The sequence below is a fragment of the Osmerus mordax genome, chromosome 6 (genome assembly GCF_038355195.1).
Source record: "Osmerus mordax isolate fOsmMor3 chromosome 6, fOsmMor3.pri, whole genome shotgun sequence".
Taxonomy (NCBI): domain Eukaryota; kingdom Metazoa; phylum Chordata; class Actinopteri; order Osmeriformes; family Osmeridae; genus Osmerus; species Osmerus mordax.
In genome coordinates, this window is record NC_090055.1 from 20,873,849 (window position 1) to 20,892,838 (window position 18,990).

General features: G+C 53.4%; 1 protein-coding gene across 1 annotated transcript; it reads right to left on the reverse strand.

Moving 5' to 3' along the window:
* Window positions 1–616: 616 nt before the first annotated feature.
* Window positions 617–18,730, reverse strand: fam110d (family with sequence similarity 110 member D). The gene is made up of 2 exons (XM_067238541.1): window positions 18,611–18,730; window positions 617–2,666 (listed from the first exon to the last, which is right to left on the reverse strand). The coding sequence occupies exon 2, from the start codon at window positions 1,883–1,885 to the stop codon at window positions 617–619; it is 1,269 nt and encodes a 422-aa protein (XP_067094642.1). The 5' UTR covers window positions 1,886–2,666; window positions 18,611–18,730.
* Window positions 18,731–18,990: the final 260 nt, after the last annotated feature.

Consider the following 18,990-nt stretch of genomic DNA (forward strand, 5'->3'; position numbering starts at 1 on the left):
CTGTAAACAGTCATAGCCCTCCCTCCCTCCCTCCAGTTCAGTGCATTAACATCCCCAGAGGGGGTCTCTCATGTTTGTTCCTGCTTCTGCGTTTAGACACAAACTAAAGTAGGACAGTCAGTGATGAGGTACTCACGGTCCACTTCCCCCTCCCCCCCTCCCTCCTCCCTCCCACCCTCCCCCCATCCATCTTGTCCACCGCAGACAGCTCAGCAGCCAAACACACCAAACACGTGTTTACGAGGAGTTGTGTGTGTGCGTGCAAACACACACGTGGATGTGCCAGCGAGGGGGAGGGGGCGGGGGCGGGTGTCAATCCAGGGCAGCCATTAGCTCCGGATCAGGTTATCAACAGTGAAGGACACAGTCGTTTCCATGACAGCCACACTCGCACTGTAAGTCGCTGGTCAGTAGTGTTGATCTGCTCAGAGCAAGGAGCAGTCCTCACGAGGAAGGGGAGGGGGGTTACAGTACTACAGCACAGTTAGGAACGCATCTCTTGTGGGCACCTGGGGGGGTGGGGCTAGGGAGGGTGGTGGGGGGAGGAAGAGAGGCTTAAGGGAGGGGCGGGGCTAGGGAGGGTGGTGGGGGGAGGAAGGGAGGCTCAAGGGAGGGGCTAGACAGTGGACTCCTTCGGCCCCTGGTGCGCTGCGTTCTTGCAGCCGTACAGCCACTTGATGACGCGGGCATTCCTCTCGATGATGGACACGCCCACCGCCACCTTCTCCGCAACCTCCTCCTGGAACAGCCCCTCCCCCGAGTGGCGGGAAAACTCGCTGGGCTCCGAGCCCCCGGCCCCCCCCACGCTCCTGAGGACCAATGAGAGCGTGTCCACGGAGCTGGGCCCAGACAGAAACTTGCTGGGTCCGAGCCGCTCCACCATATCCTGGTCCAGGCCGCAGAAGTCGAAGAACAGGTCCTGCTCGGACAGCGAGCTGCACAGGTCTGCCTGGAGGAGCCGCAGTTCCCCCGCCCGCCTGCGGGGCGGCACCAGAGGGGCCCTCCTCCAGGGATCCGCCTCGTCCTCCGGGTCGCTGGAGTCGTTCCCGTTCCTGTGCGCGTGGTCCGGGGGGGGTCTGGGCAGGGGGGGAGGGCGCTCAGGCTCCGCCTTACTGGCCCTCCTGCTGCCTCGCCCCCCCTCCTGTGCCTCCCTCTCATTGGTCCAGGACATGCGTGAATCGCCATCTCGAGAAGGAGTCTTCTCCTCGCTGATCAGGCCTCCCTCGCCCCTGCCCCCCTGCCCTCCCTCGCCCCTGCCCCTCACGGATCCCTGGAACAACCTGCGGACAAAGCTGTAACCTTTGACCTCCAGGTTGCTGTTGCCCAGCGACGGTGGCGTTGCACCTGGGCTCTTGCACTCCTTCTTCTGCCTGTAGATGAGCAGCGAGTCGGGCCGCAACGTACGCTTGCCCACGCTCCTCCTCAGCACGGGGGCGCTGTGGGGGGCCACCAGGGGGGGGCGGAGGCCAGGGGGGCCCAGCCGGCTGACGTTGCTCCGGTTGTGAGCCGCGACGTCCAGCGACTCCCCAAGGTTCTCCTTCCTGGAGTCGTCGTTGTAGTTCTTGTTGTTGTAGTTCTCGTCGCGGGAGGCGAGGGGGGAGGAGGTCGAGGTGTTGGATGCGCGGCGAGGGGGGAGGCGGGGGGTGAGAGTGAGGGGCCGGCGGGGAAGAGGGGGAGGGGTGGAGCAGGGCGCCAGCGCGGGCTCCTGCCTGCTGTTGATGACGTGCTGGCTCTTCACGTACTTGGCCTTGTCGGCCTCCAGTCGCTCCACGGCGCTGCAGGAGCGAGGGGAGGTGCCCGGATCCATCTGCCGCCGCAGGTAGTCGGGGCCCTTGTTGAGGAGCCGCAGGGGCGAGGGAGAGCTGACAGGGGTGAGTGGCTTCATGGTGCTCCCTCACGCTCGCTAGGCTAGCACATCAATACTCCAGACCCAAAATGGCCACCGGTGTCAGCAGCAGCCCCTTCAATGGCCGACCGCCACCACAGCCCCAAAATGGCCGCCGAGGTCAACAGCAGACCCGAAATGGTGGCCACTGTTGCAGTCCCAGCCCGGCCCAGGTGAGAGCTCTCCAGGAAGCTGTCGGCTGTGTAACTAGAGCCTGGCAGCTCCCATTCGCCCTCCGCTTCACTTCCCCCCGAGCACAAACAGAGAGCTAGCAATTCCAGAGACCACAGAGGCTAAGTTGGTCGTGGAGCTGGCTAAAGTTAGCTCCTGCAGTCTCTTTGTTGGGTAATGTTGGAGCCCAGACAAGCTGATATCTCTCTCTCTATATATCCAGTATAGAGTCAGGACTCAGCTGGCAGGCTAGGGAAGTCCTGTCTCACTGGGCAACAGCACTCCCAAATGAGACAGTCCTCAACCCACAACTCTGAAATAGCAGAGCTCACTTTGAATGGGTTACTTTTTTCCCTCCCTCTCTTTCTCTCTCTCTCTCTGGCTCTCTCTCCCTCTCTTCCGCCCTCCTTCCCGTCTAACTGAAGGGCGCCTTGGGAAATGAGATATAATAGCCTCAAATATTTGCTCAACGAGGGCGGTCGCAGGCTGGCCGGTCCGGCATTGTTCGTCAGCGGTCGTGGTTGAGGTGGCCGGGAGGGGGGGGATTAGGGTGGGCGTTTGGAAAGCCGACAGACGAACAATCTCCTCACTTCACCTGCCCTCAAACGACCTGGAGGGAGAGGAGGGAGAGAGAGAGGGAGAGAGGGAGGGAGAAGGAGAGGAAGGAGAGAGGGAGGGAGAGAGGGAGAGAGAAGGAGAGGAGGGAGGGAGGGAGGGAGAAGGAGAGGAGGGAGAGGGAGGGAGAAGGAGAGGAGGGAGAGAGGGAGGGAGAGAGGGAGAAGGAGAGGAGGGAGAGAGGGAGGGAGAGAGGGAGAGAGAAGGAGAGGAGAAAGAGAGGGAGAGAGGGAGTGAGAGAGAGAGAAGGAGAGGAGGGAGAAAAACACAGCAGTAAGTATAACTCAGTTCTACTCAGAATTTGACTGCAGATTAAGAAGTTGCAGGTTCAAATTCCCCCTGTCCGTCGCTTTGGGTAAAAGCGTAATAAACAAGCTTGACATAAAAACATTAAAAAGTAATAAACATTAAATAAGCCCTGAACAGGTCCTGAACAGGTCCTGAACAGGTCCTGAACAGGTCTTATACACGCAGTATTGCCCTGAACATGAACTGCATAATCAGTGAGTGGTAAATAAAGTTTGGGAGTAACTCCTGCATTATAAGCAGCTGCTCTGAATATAACCGTCCATATTCACTAATATACATCAATATTCACCAATATACATCCATATTCACCGATATACATCCATATTCACCGATATACATCCATATTCACCGATATACATCCATATTTACCGATATACATCCATATTCACCGATATACATCCATATTCACCGATATACATCCATATTCACCGATATACATCCATATTCACCGATATACATCCATATTCACCGATATACATCCATATTCACCGATATACATCCATATTCACCGATATACATCCATATTTACCGATATACATCCATATTCACCGATATACATCCATATTCACCAATATACATCCATATTCACCGATATACATCCATATTCACCGATATACATCCATATTTACCGATATACATCCATATTCACCGATATACATCCATATTCACCGATATACATCCATATTCACCGATATACATCCATATTCACCGATATACATCCATATTCACCGATATACATCCATATTCACCAATATACATCCATATTCATCCATCCCACTGCAGCTTCAGCTGAGGTAAACCAACAGTCCACCCACACCACGCCTGCCTGCCTGGCTGACTCTCTGTCTGCCTGCCTGTCTGCCTGTCTGCCTGCCTGCCTGTCTGCCTGTCTGCCTGCCTGTCTGTCTGACTCTCTGTCTGCCTGACTGTCTGTCTGACACTCAGTTACATGCTTGTTACCCAAATTAACGACCCTAATCAACCCGAACCCGAACGAGCCCCAATGAAGGATGAATGACACAGCAGACACCATGTAGCGCTGGCCTTGTGAAACTGATCCCTCACTTCCAGTAATGACATGCTGCATAGAGAGTAGACCCTGTTATTCTTAGACTCTCTCAGTTCTCTGTGGGAGCTGGGTGTGTGTGTAGGAGGGTAAAGAGTGTGTGTGTGTAGGGGGGGTTGGGTGGGGGGGTAGAGGGAGTGTGTGTGTGTGTAGGAGGGTAGAGTGTGTGTGTAGGGGGTTGAGTGTGTGTAAGGGGGGCGCACCTAACAATCCCACACCCTTCACCTTCACCCTCTATCTATCTATCTCTCTCTCTCTCTCACACACGCACGCACCCACACATATACACACACAAAAGGCCCCCACTGTAAATTCACCAGAGACATGAGGGGGGGGGGGGGGGGTAGAACTACATGTACCATATGTCGGGAAAAGCTCAAACATTGTTTCTCAGAAGTTCCGGGAACAACCTCCTGAACAGGTGTGTGTGTGTGTGTGTGTGTGTGTGTGTGTGTGTGTGGAGGGAAGGAGGCTAGACTCAGAATATAAAGGGAGGAAAGAAAAAGGATCTGGAACTGATGGTCTCCAGAAATTATGAGACAACTCACTTCCTGTTTTCTGGCCTGCTGTATTCCTCCTGATGGGAGGGTTGGAAACCACATCAACAAGCGCAGTTAGCATGGCTCTCACCTCCATACACAGAGAAGCACCCAGCTAGCATGGCCCTCACCTCCAGGCACAGAGAATCAGCCAGATAGAATGGCCCTCACCTCCAGACACAGAGAAGCACCCAGCTAGCATGGCTATCACCTCCAGACACAGAGAAGCACCCAGATTGCATGGCCCTCACCTCCAGACACAGAGAATCAGCCAGCTAGCATGGCCCTCACCTCCAGGCACAGAGAATCAGCCAGCTAGCATGGAGACCAGGGAGATGACAGAGGACCAGGGAGATGACAGAGGACCAGGGAGATGACAGAGGACCAGGGAGGGGACAGAGGACCAGGGAGGGGACGGAGGACCAGGGAGGGGACGGAGGACCAGGGAGGGGACAGAGGACCAGGGAGGGGACGGAGGACCAGGGAGGGGACGGAGGACCAGGGAGGGGACGGAGGACCAGGGAGGGGACAGAGGACCAGGGAGGGGACAGAGGACCAGGGAGGGGACAGAGGACCAACCACAGAACCAAGCCACCATGGCACGTAGTCAGATCGTCTCTGGACGAGTTCGCCAGATGTAACGTAAACAAGCGGGAGCGACCAGCTGGACGTAAACCAGCTGTCCCTGTCCTCGAGGTCTCCTCTGGCTGTCCTGTCCTGTCCCTGTCCTGGAGGTCTCCTCTGGCTGTCCTGTCCTGTCCTCGAGGTCTCCTCTGGCTGTCCTGTCCTGTCCCTGTCCTCGAGGTCTCCTCTGGCTCTCCTGTCCTGTCCTGGAGGTCTGCTCTGGCTGTCCTGTCCTGTCCTGGAGGTCTCCTCTGGCTGTCCTGTCCTGTCCTGGAGGTCTCCTCTGGCTGTCCTGTCCTGGAGGTCTCCTCTGGCTGTCCTGTCCCTGTCCTGGAGGCAGGGGCGTGTCCAGGGAGTGGCCAGGGGTGGCACTGGCCACCACTGAAAAGTGATTGGCCACCACTGGTGCCACCCCTACCATGCGATCGGCTATTTGCTGACAGTCTTGTACATATGCATGAATACTGGCCAAGTTATTCTAAATACATTAGAATAAATCATAATTTGCAATAGGGAAATCCCATATGCGGGATGCTCAATTTAGATTAAGGATGTGACCATTTACTAACAACTACACACAGGAGGAAAATGTCAATAGAAAATGCTTAGTTTATTGACATATAACATGCAGTGTTTCATTACCTACAACAAAAAGGGTAGATTAAAAAAAAGTGAACTTGAGTCTCGATACGTGGTTGATGGCCACCCTGCTCTGAGGCTTTCCCCTGCCTGGCCACCCTGTTCAAAATGTTCTAGACACGCGCCTGCTGGGTTGGGCTGCTTCTGTCTCCCTCTGGCTGGTTATTACCTCTCCCTTACTTCCTTCCTTCCTTCCTTCCTTCCTCTCTCTTGTTTTTTTCTGTCTCACTCATTTCCGTTTCTTTCTTTCTCCTCTCTGTCTCCTTCTCCTCTCTCCTTCTCCCTCTCCTCTCTCCTTCTCCTCTCTCCTTCTCCTTTCTCTCTCTCCCTTCTCACTCTCCTCTCTCCTCACTTTCCTCTCTCCTTCTCACTCTCCTTATCCTTCTCTCTCTCTCTATCTATCTCTCTCTCTCTCCCTCCCCCTCTCCCTCTGTGGCTGCCTATGGATGAGCTGGGAGAGGGGTTGAGGGAAGGAGGAGGGGTGTGAGAGAGGGGGTGGGGGGAGGGAAGGGGGTGTGTGAGAGAGGGGGTGGGGGGAGGGAAGGGGAGGGGGGGAGTGAGAGAGGGGGTGGGGGGAGGGAAGGGGAGGGGGGGTTAACCAGTTGGCCCAAGAGGAAGCAGATGTTCTCTGTCATCCTGCATCAGGATCTCTAAATCCAGACCCTGATAGAGAGGCTGGCCTCTACAGCCCTCAGAGAGGCTGGCCCTCTACTGCTGAGTGGGGTTGGGTGCTTGAGGCTAAGTGGTTTAATTCTGCTGTTTATCAATAGCACTCTTTGGGCTGCGAGTGTGTGACCCGTATGGTAACCATGACAGCAAGGTTGTTTCCAGTCAGACCAGGGAGAAGAGAGAGAAGAGGGTTTCATGTCGCTCTGGACAAACAAGTCTGGCAAAGGCAACTCATGTACTTGTAACACAACTGGGAAGCGATTTCTGACGTTTCATCTGGTGAGGGAGAACACCTGGAACATTTCTGGGCTTGACTTCACAGCGCTGAAGACTTAATGTTCACAGCAGCCAGACAGGCTCCTTCTGAAGAGGAAGAGGAGCTTAGATATGAATTCAGACAAACACAAGATAAGAAAGTTTGTATGTTTTCCAGGGTGGATTATCTTTGAAGCACTGAAGAATGAGTTATCCCTCTTGACCCGTCTAATCAGCCCCAAATTGATGAGGGTCGTCTGCTTTGAAATGCCACACAGATTTACAAATAATCTATCAATCTTTGCTTTGTGTGGATGTGTGTGTGTGTGTGTGTGTGGATGTGTGTGTGTGTGTGGGGGGGGTGGGGGGCTATTTTACAGGGACAGATACACACATTCTCTGGGGGATGATGGCTGGAGGAGGATGCAATAGGTGTACATACAGACTTGTATGTCTATTTGCAGACTTGTAGGTATATATACAGACTTGTAGGTCTACATACAGCCTTGTAGGTCTATATACAGGATTGTAGGTCTATTTACTGCCTTGTAGGTCTATATACAGGCGTATAGGTCTACATAAAGACTTGTAGATCTACGTACAGACTTGTAGGTCTATTTACAGACTTGTAGGTCTATATACAGGCTTGCTTTCGCCCTGAGCTCACTGATAAAGGCTGGCACGTCCATCTGTTTAGCTGACTGACTCACTGTTTACCCAAGGTTCATCAGATACACGTTTTAAAGTGCAGTAAAGCCAGCACATGTTCCATATACAGGCTCCTCTGGAAAACAAACACACACACACACCTATAAGAATCTGGAGAGAAACACACAGCCCTCTCTTACAGAATCTGGAGAGAAACACACAGCCCTCTCTTACAGAATCTGAAGAGAAACACACAGCCCTCTCTTACAGAATCTGGAGAGAAACACACAGCCCTCTCTTACAGAATCTGAAGAGAAACACACAGCCCTCTCTTACAGAATCTGGAGAGAAACACACAGCCCTCTCTTACAGAATCTGGAGAGAAACACACAGCCCTCTCTTACAGAATCTGGAGAGAAACACACAGCCCTCTCTTACAGAATCTGAAGAGAAACACACAGCCCTCTCTTACAGAATCTGAAGAGAAACACACAGCCCTCTCTTACAGAATCTGGAGAGAAACACACAGCCCTCTCTTACAGAATCTGAAGAGAAACACACAGCCCTCTCTTACAGAATCTGGAGAGAAACACACAGCCCTCTCTTACAGAATCTGGAGAGAAACACACAGCCCTCTCTTACAGAATCTGGAGAGAAACACACGGCCCTCTTACAGAATCTGAAGAGAAACACACATGCACACACCTTTTCCAGAGGAACATTCTCGGATGACTCCAGCAGAGTTCCTCTTTAAATATCATGATGACATCACACCGTCGGCCTGTCAACAGAGGCACGGTCTACAAGCAAAGCGCAGCCTTGACCTCTGACCCCTGAAGCAGCTGAAACCTAAACCTGCCAGCCTCGCTGGGTTACTGTGGCGATCCAGCCCATAATACACTGTGTCCCCGGCTCTCCTGGAGTGTCGAGACGTGGTTCAGTCTGTCTGTCTGTCTGCCTGTCTGTCTGTCTGTCTGTCTACCTGTCTGCTTGTCTGTCTACCTGTCTGTCTGTCTGCCTGTCTGTCTACCTGTCTGTCTGCTTGTCTGTCTGTCTGACTGACTGTCTGCCTGCCTGCCTGCCTGCCTGACTGTCTGTCTGTCTACCTGTCTGCCTGTCTGCTTGTCTGACTGTCTGTCTGCCTGCCTGCCTGCCTGCCTGCCTGCCTGCCTGCCTGCCTGTCAGTCTGTCTGTCTGTCTGTCTGTCTGTCTGCCTGTCAGTCTGTCTGTCTGACTGTCTGACTGTCTGACTGTCTGTCAGTCTGTCTGTCTGTCTGACTGTCTGTCTGACTGATGGCTGAGCTCAGGAAGACTGAGGTCACACATCCTGGTCTGTGTGTGTGTGAATAGGTGTGGGGGTATATATATGTGTGTGTGTAACCGGTGTGTGTGTGTGTGTGTATGTATATATATACATTTGTGTGTGAGTATGCATGTGTGACTGGTGTGTCTCCAGGGAGCTCGGAGCCACATGTTTCACCTCGCTGGCAGGTTTCCTCTGCGGACCACCTGCTGGTCTTTGTCAGGGCTCCAGAACATTCCTGAAGCTCTTCGTCCCACCTCACGCTCCGTGAGCACAAGCAGGACTTCACACACCTCCACACATCTCCACACATCTCCACACATCTCCATACATCTCCACACATCTCCACACATCTCCATACATCTCCACACACCTCCACACATCTTCACACACCTCCACACATCTTTACACACATCTTTACACACATCTCCACACACCTCCACACATTTCCACACACCTCCACACATCTCCACACACCTCCACTCTCCACACACCTCCACACACCTCCACACCTCCACACACCTCCACACATTTCCACACACCTCCACACATCTCCACACATCTCCACACATCTCCACACACCTCCACACATCTCCAGACATCTCCAGACATCTCCACACATCTTCACACATCTCCACATATCTCCAGACATCTTCACACATCTCCACACATCTCCACACACCTCCACACACCTCCACACATCTCCACACACCTCCACACATCTCCACACATCTCCACACATCTCCACACACCTCCACACATCTCCACACACCTCCACACATCTCCACACACCTCCACACACCTCCACACATCTCCACACATCTCCACACACCTCCACACACCTCCACACATCTCCACACACCTCCACACACCTCCACACACCTCCACACATCTCCACACACCTCCACACATCTCCACACACCTCCACACACCTCCACACATCTCCACACACCTCCACACACCTCCACACATCTCCACACATCTCCACACACCTCCACACATCTCCACACATCTCCACACATCTCCACACACCTCCACACATCTCCACACACCTCCACACACCTCCACACATCTCCACACACCTCCACACATCTCCACACATCTCCACATATCTCCAGACATCTCCACACAGACACACTGAAGGACCGTGTTCACCCAACCTGCCCAGGTCTACAGAAGTAGTCTGTCTGCAGTACAAGATGGCACATTGCAGACCAGGAGAATCTAATGCTTCTCACACGCATGCGTACCAGCATGTGTACCCGGGTTACCAGGGTAACCAGCATGTGTACCAGGGCCTGGTTACCAGGGTAACCAGCATGTGTACCCGGGTTACCAGGGTAACCAGCATGTGTACCAGGGCCTGGTTACCAGGGTAACCAGCATGTGTACCCGGGTTAAAAGGGTAACCAGCATGTGTACCAGGGCCTGGTTACCAGGGTAACCAGCATGTGTACCCAGGTTAAAAGGGTAACCAGCATGTGTACCAGGGTTGACAGAGTAACCAGAATGTGTACCAGGGTTGACAGAGTAACCAGAATGTGTACCAGGGTTAACATGGTAACCAGCATGTGTACCAGGGTTACCAGGGTAACCAGCATGTGTACCAGGGCCTGGTTACCAGGGTAACCAGCATGTGTACCAGGGTTACCAGGGTAACCAGCATGTGTACCAGGGTAACCAGCATGTGTACCCGGGTTACCAGGGTAACCAGCATGTGTACCAGGGTTACCAGGGTAACCAGCATGTGTACCAGGGTAACCAGCATGTGTACCCGGGTTACCAGGGTAACCAGCATGTGTACCAGGGTTGACAGAGTAACCAGCATGTGTACCAGGGCCTGGTTACCAGGGTAACCAGCATGTGTACCAGGGTTACCAGGGTAACCAGCATGTGTACCAGGGTAACCAGCATGTGTACCCGGGTTACCAGGGTAACCAGCATGTGTACCCGGGTTACCAGGGTAACCAGCATGTGTACCAGGGTTGACAGAGTAACCAGAATGTGTACCAGGGTTAACATGGTAACCAGCATGTGTACCCGGGTTAAAAGGGTAACCAGCATGTGTACCAGGGTTACCAGGGTAACCAGCATGTGTACCAGGGTTAAGAGTCCTCTGCCCCCCACAGGAAGCCCCCCCCCCCCTGCTGTTCCTCTGCCCCCCACAGGACTCCCCCCTCCAGAACCCCATCGATCAACTCTCCAGCAGTGAGCAGACTGTGGCCTGGATACACTCTTGATGTATCCATCTCAGCACATCAGCACAGCTCACCATCTTTTAGGCATGTGTGTGTGTGACAGCTCCAGGGGCAGGAGAAATGTCAGATAATGTTCACTGTACACACCCCGCACCTCACCCCCCCCCTACACACCCCTCACCTCACACACCCCCTACACACCCCTCACCTCCCCCCCCCCCTACACACCCCTCACCTCCCCCCCCCCTACACACCCTCACCTCACCCCCCCTACACACCCCTCACCTCCCCCCCCCCTACACACCCTCACCTCACCCCCCCTACACCCCCCTCACCTCACCCCCCCTACACACCCCTCACCTCACACCCCCCCTACACACCCCGCACCTCACCCCCCCCTACACACCCCTCACCTCACACACCCCCTACACACCCCTCACCTCACCCCCCCTACACACCCCTCACCTCACACACCCCCCTACACACCCCTCACCTCCCCCCCCCTACACACCCTCACCTCACCCCCCCTACACACCCCTCACCTCACCCCCCCTACACACCCCTCACCTCACACCCCCCCTACACACCCCTCACCTCACACACCCCACATACACACACCCCTCACCTCACACACCCCACATACACACACCCCTCACCTCACACCACCCCCTAAACACCCCTCACCTCACACCCCCCCTACACACCCCTCACCTCACACACCCCCTACACACCCCTCACCTCACACACACCCCCTACACACCCCTTACCTCACACACACCCCCTACACACCCCACATACACACACCCCTCACCCAGGGCTGGACTGGCCATCTGGCATACCGGGCATTTGCCCGGTGGGCCGACGCAGTTTTGGGCCGAATCCCCGATATAATTTATAGGCTTTTTTTTTCTTTTTTCGGGCCGGCCCATAAAGAACTGACAGCGGCCCATTGGTAAAAATGTTTTGGGTCGGGATGGCCCATAGAGTAATGACAGCGGCCCATTGGTTAATTTTCTTTATTGACACTGTCCTGACCCAATCAAATCCAGGAACCCCCTTCCCCTGAATCATAATATCGCCTTCCGCAGGCCACACGAGCTGTTGGCTAATGCGTATGCTGGTTTAGCATCGTTAAAGTTTAGCATCGCTAAAATGGAGAAACGACCACCAAAGCGCAAGGGAGGCGCAGAAAAGTTAAGGGAGAAAAGCTAAAAAATCGACAGGCGAATGCCACAAAATGTGCAAAAATTCGAACGTGTTTTGGGGGGGGGGGGCTTTAGCTGCTTCAACATCAGCACCTGTAGAGGAAGGAGGAGAGGTAGCTGGCTCAGAGAGGCAGAAACATACTGACAGGGTCAGGGAAGAAGCCGAGGAGCAGGAGAGAGACCATGACAGGGCCATGGGAGCGAGTGAGGAGAAGATGGAAGAGAGAGTAGTTGATGAAGTGGTAAGGAGTGGGCAAAGTAACAGGGACTCAGGAGGGAGGTGTGTGTGTTTCTGTATTGTATTTAGCAGACACTTTTGTCCAAAGCCACAAAATATTAATCTTACATTAATTTAAATTAACAGTAAACAGTTTTAAAAGTTGCTAAGCCAATATTAAGCAAAATAGTAATAATCACAATACAATATCAAATATCCATATGTATATATTTTGTATTACCATATACAAATCATAACTCTAAGAATTAATTAATTATTTAAGTGTAAGATCGACAGATAAGTCTTGAGACCCTTCTTGCAGGTTCAAAAACTATCACATGAAAGCAGAACACTAAGCAACTCATATTATAGAATGCACCCATATTTTAAGGACTGTCTGCAGGGAATGTGTCTGACCAATCACGGTGGGTGTGGGCCGCCTGGGCCAAAAATGCCAGGGCCGATTTTTTGTCCCAGTCCAACCCTGCCCTCACCTCACAAACCCCCCCTACACACCCCACATACACACACCCCCTACACACCCCACATACACACACCCCACATACACCCCCCCCCCCCCCTACACAACCCACATACACACACCCCTCACCTCACACACCCCACATACACACCCCCCCCTACACACCCCACATACACACACCCCTCACCTCACACACCCCACATACACCCCCTCCTACACACCCCACATACACACACCCCACATACACCCCCCCCCTACACAACCCACATACACACACCCCTCACCTCACACACCCCACATACACACCCCCCCCTACACACCCCACATACACACACCCCTCACCTCACACACCCCACATACACACACCCCTCACCTCACACGACCCCCAGCTCACACACCCCACACCATAACATCTTTTAAAGGGATCTAAATAATTGAGTACTTGAGAGGAGCTCAGCATGAGGACCAGTCCGGGGAGATGCCTCCGCACTGCTGGCCCAGGACAGGGTCTGCTCTGCTGGGACAGACCTCAGGAGCCTCCCCCTCCTCTGGACCTGCCAGCTATCTGCTCTCAATACAGACTAGTCCATCCACCTCTCCACAAACACATTCCTGTTCCACTATCTGCCACCCTCTCCCCCTCCCTCTCTCATCCTCCCACCCAGGTATGGAGGGAGAGAGAGAGAGAGAGAGAGAGAGAGTGAGTGAGAGAGATAGAGAGAGTGAGAGAGAGTGAGAGAGAGAGAGAGAGAGAGAGAGAGAGAGAGAGAGAGAGAGAGAGATGTTGTGTCCGGGGGGGTATTGTGGGTGATGGTGATGTGATGTGACAGAGCAGTGGAGACACCCAGCCAGGCAGCCAACCATTACGGGGATGTGAGAGGGTGAGCGAGAGTGAGAGGGCCGTTCTCACAGCTGTCAGCTGTGCTCTGGGGACAGGAGAGAGGGGAGAGAGGGATAGACCCGCTTTTATGATTTCATTATTACAGATTCATTATTTATGTATTATTGAGCAGGGGTTGGACTCAACATATCAATAATGTGACAGGGGGACTCTGAGGATGACCAGATTGATGAAGATGATATAATGTCTCTATCATGGGGATGGGTATAGCTCAGTGGTAGAACATGGGGATGGGTATAGCTCAGTGGTAGAGCATGGGGATGGGTATAGCTCAGTGGTAGAACATGGGGATGGGTATAGCTCAGTGGTAGAACATGGGGATGGGTATAGCTCAGTGGTAGAACATGGGGATGGGTATAGCTCAGTGGTAGAACATGGGGATGGGTACAGCTCAGTGGTAGAACATGGGGATGGGTATAGCTCAGTGGTAGAACATGGGGATGGGTATAGCTCAGTGGTAGAACATGGGGATGGGTATAGCTCAGTGGTAGAACATGGGGATGGGTATAGCTCAGTGGTAGAACATGGGGATGGGTACAGCTCAGTGGTAGAGCATGGGGATGGGTATAGCTCAGTGGTAGAACATGGGGATGGGTATAGCTCAGTGGTAGAACATGGGGATGGGTACAGCTCAGGGGTAGAGCATGGGGATGGGTATAGCTCAGTGGTAGAACATGGGGATGGGTATAGCTCAGTGGTAGAACATGGGGATGGGTATAGCTCAGTGGTAGAACATGGGGATGGGTATAGCTCAGTGGTAGAACATGGGGATGGGTATAGCTCAGTGGTAGAGCATGGGGATGGGTATAGCTCAGTGGTAGAACATGGGGATGGGTATAGCTCAGTGGTAGAACATGGGGATGGGTATAGCTCAGTGGTAGAACATGGGGATGGGTATAGCTCAGTGGTAGAACATGGGGATGGGTATAGCTCAGTGGTAGAGCATGGGGATGGGTATAGCTCAGTGGTAGAGCATGGGGATGGGTATAGCTCAGTGGTAGAACATGGGGATGGGTATAGCTCAGTGGTAGAACATGGGGATGGGTATAGCTCAGTGGTAGAACATGGGGATGGGTATAGCTCAGTGGTAGAACATGGGGATGGGTATAGCTCAGTGGTAGAGCATGGGGATGGGTATAGCTCAGGGGTAGAACATGGGGATGGGTATAGCTCAGTGGTAGAACATGGGGATGGGTACAGCTCAGTGGTAGAGCATGGGGATGGGTATAGCTCAGTGGTAGAACATGGGGATGGGTATAGCTCAGTGGTAGAACATGGGGATGGGTACAGCTCAGTGGTAGAGCATGAGGATGGGTATAGCTCAGTGGTAGAGCATGGGGATGGGTATAGCTCAGTGGTAGAACATGGGGATGGGTATAGCTCAGTGGTAGAACATGGGGATGGGTATAGCTCAGTGGTAGAGCATGGGGATGGGTATAGCTCAGTGGTAGAGCATGGGGATGGGTATAGCTCAGTGGTAGAGCATGGGGATGGGTATAGCTCAGTGGTAGAACATGGGGATGGGTATAGCTCAGTGGTAGAGCATGGGGATGGGTATAGCTCAGTGGTAGAACATGGGGATGGGTATAGCTCAGTGGTAGAGCATGGGGATGGGTATAGCTCAGTGGTAGAGCATGGGGATGGGTATAGCTCAGTGGTAGAGCATGGGATGGGTATAGCTCAGTGGTAGAACATGGGGATGGGTATAGCTCAGGGGTAGAACATGGGGATGGGTATAGCTCAGTGCTAGAACATGGGGATGGGTATAGCTCAGTGGTAGAGCATGGGGATGGGTATAGCTCAGGGGTAGAACATGGGGATGGGTATAGCTCAGGGGTAGAGCATGGCCTCTGTCCTGATCTCTGTCAGACACCTACAACCCTCCTGAACGCCTGGGGATGTTCCCACAGTGTCAGCTTTGCCAGACAACAGGGACAATAAAGTTAAATTATAAGCCGTTCTCCCAAGTGTTTGTGTGAATCCTGACGTGTTTGAAGTCTCACACTGTCAGATGTCTGAAAACAGCTGTCGCTCTCTCTCTGCTCCCCCTCCCTCACCTTCTCCCCTTTCCCCTCTCTTTCACACACACACTCACACACACACATACACACACACCTTCCAGAGAGCTGGGAGGTGGTGATGTCATCGGCGAGACCCTCTAATTAGAGACTCAGTTCTCCTCCCTCTCCAGGGCAGATCAGACGCCCCTGTGTGCCCAGGCAGGAAGCAGGAGGCAGGAACGAAAAACCTGTTGCTCAGTTAGGTACACGACTCCAGGCCAGAGTTAGGGTTAGGGGGTGGGGAGCTGGAGGAGCAGGCCAGGGTTAGGGGGTGGTGAGCTGGAGGAGCAGGCCAGGGTTAGGGGGTGGTGAGCTGGAGGAGCAGGCCAGGGTTAGGGTTAGGCTGTGGGGGTGGGTGAGCTGGAGGAGCAGGCCAGGGTTAGGGGGTGGTGAGCTGGAGGAGCAGGCCAGGGTTAGGGGGTGGTGAGCTGGAGGAGCAGGCCAGGGTTAGGGGGTGGTGAGCTGGAGGAGCAGGCCAGGGTTAGGGTTAGGCTGTGGGGGTGGTGAGCTGGAGGAGCAGGCCAGGGTTAGGGGGTGGTGAGCTGGAGGAGCAGGCCAGGGTTAGGGGGTGGTGAGCTGGAGGAGCAGGCCAGGGTTAGGGGGTGGTGAGCTGGAGGAGAAGGCCAGGGTTAGGGTTAGGCTGTGGGGGTGGTGAGCTGGAGGAGCAGGCCCGGCTGTGGGGGTGGTGAGCTGGAGGAGCAGGCCAGGGTTAGGGTTAGGCTGTGGGGGTGGTGAGCTGGAGGAGCAGGCCAGGGTTAGGGTTAGGCTGTGGGGGTGGTGAGCTGGAGGAGCAGGCCCGGCTGTGGGGGTGGTGAGCTGGAGGAGCAGGCCAGGGTTAGGGTTAGGCTGTGGGGGTGGTGAGCTGGAGGAGCAGGCCCGGCTGTGGGGGTGATGAGCTGGAGGGGAGAACCAGGACTCTGGCCCTGGTGGGAACCAGGACCAGGGAGCAGGAGTGGGGAGCAGGAGGGGGAGGGAGATAGGGAGAGAGAGGGGGGGAAGAGGGGGAGGGAGGGACCAACTAAGAGGTCATCAGCTCAGTTAGGGTTATGTTCCTGACCTCTGACCTCCACAGGGTCAAGCAGGGGTCAGGTGACACTGTAGCTGAAACTGCTGCTGAACACTCTACTACCTGGTGAGAAGAAGCATGAATGTGTGTGTGTGTGAGAAGTTTACACACACACACATACGAATACACAAAAGCATACACGCACACAGACTTTCACACACACCCATGCGCACATTCAGACTATTCCCTCAGGTGAAACACTGGGATCCATGACAGGGAAAACTGCAGGTCTAACATGCAGACAATCTCTCTGCTAACGCCAAATCTGAGAGAGAGCGAGAGAGAGAGAGCGAGAGAGAGAGCGAGAGAGAGAGAGAGAGAAAGCGAGAGAGAGAGAGAGAGAGAGAGAGAGAGAGAGAGAGAGAGAGAGAGAGAGAGAGAAGAGAGAGAGAGAGAGAGAGAGAGAGAGAGAGAGAGAGAGAGAGAGAGAGAGAGAGAGAGAGAGAGAGAGAGAGAGAGAGAGAGACATAGAGTGTGTGTGTGTGTGTGTGCAGTGAGGATCAAAGCCTCATATTAGTTCCGGGGACATCATAATAATCAGCATCATCATGCTGCAAGATGCAACACAGTATGTCAGAACCACTGTACTTCAGCTGAGCTCTCACACACACACACACACACACACACACACACACACAGGTCAATACACCACACACATATACACACACACCCCTCACCTCAGGTAAAGTCTACATGGAACCAATTTGAATGCATCCTTTTCTCCCCAGCAATTCATACCACATTAAAGTCTGCACGCTTAGCGTTTCATCCACAGTTGTGTGAGTGAGTGAGTGTGCGTGTGTGTGTGTGTGTGTGTGTGTGTGTGTGTGTGTGTGTGTGAGTATGTAAGAGTATGGCCTGTATGTTCAACAGGCCCAGAGTCAAGCAGAGACTCACAGGGGGAAGCAGGATGCACTTCTCATTAGATGTTTGGAGCCTGAGGGCCAGAGGCTGTTTGCCTGCGCCAGATCTCATCCAGATGGCATTATTTACTTGGAGAAGCAAGTGAAGGTATACCCTCACAGTCGCAAATAACCTGGGTAACGGGTAACCTGGGTAACGGATAACCTCCATCCGGTTCAATCAGAACGAAGCCGGAGGTCAGTCACAGGTCTCTCACCTCGAAGCCGCAGAAACGACCGTGAGAATTCCGTCGGCCGGAAAGCCACGCGATTTGAACGTCTGGAATACTTCAACGGTGAGCCTAGCGAGGTCCCGGTTGGTTTACACTTCACATGATGAATCATCTCACGTGCCACTACTCCCGGGGTTTAGCCGGTGAAGCAGAGTCGCGTTAAACCTTTCCAAGCAGCAACTCTCCACGCGAAACATCCATGCACAAACTGCTGCGTGCGGACTTGCAAGACTGGTCCAGTCTCGTTCCATGTAAAGGGCGGTTAAACCACTGAATTATTTACCATAACTAATACTTCTACAGATCGGTTGTATCACACCGTTTCTCTGCAGATATATACTCACCAATAGACTAATTTCAGCGCAAAATATGACCTTAAATAACGTGTTTGTTAGGGTAGCACTGCCGACATACAAAACAATTCCAATCATTCCTCACTGAATCCGCGTTGAATTAAATAGTTCGACATCACGAGTCATCTCATTGAAACAACTTGTTCACATGTTTACATGTTCACATGTTTACATATTTACATGTTTACCGAAGCGCTAGATTAAATATTATTCACTTAATTTAAAACAGCTGAAATATGAGCTACACTTTACTCTGACGCTTCAAGCTCACCTTATGCTCTTCGCACCGGAGATGTCTCCGTTTCTGCCACTTCTCGGTCTCTCCGGTCATGGGGGGGAACTCCGGGACGACAGTCCGCTGTCCTCTCGAGCTCCCGGTCGGACTGTTAGAGCAGACACGTTCGTATTAAGAGCGCGAGGCTTCTTGGTATATCTCCGTGCGCACAGTCGTATGTGAACGCGGCGCTGTCTGGCAGCACACTGACTGTAGTTCACCAGGCAGCGGCGGGATCAGCGGTAGCGCCGCCACGGTGGGGGGCGGGCAGGTACCGCGCGCCTGTGTAAACCGACTCCTGGGCTCTCTGTGTTGTGAGGTACTTGAAGTTGATGGGGCGGGGGTGTACGGTCTCCTTTGTTGAAGAAAATGTTCTT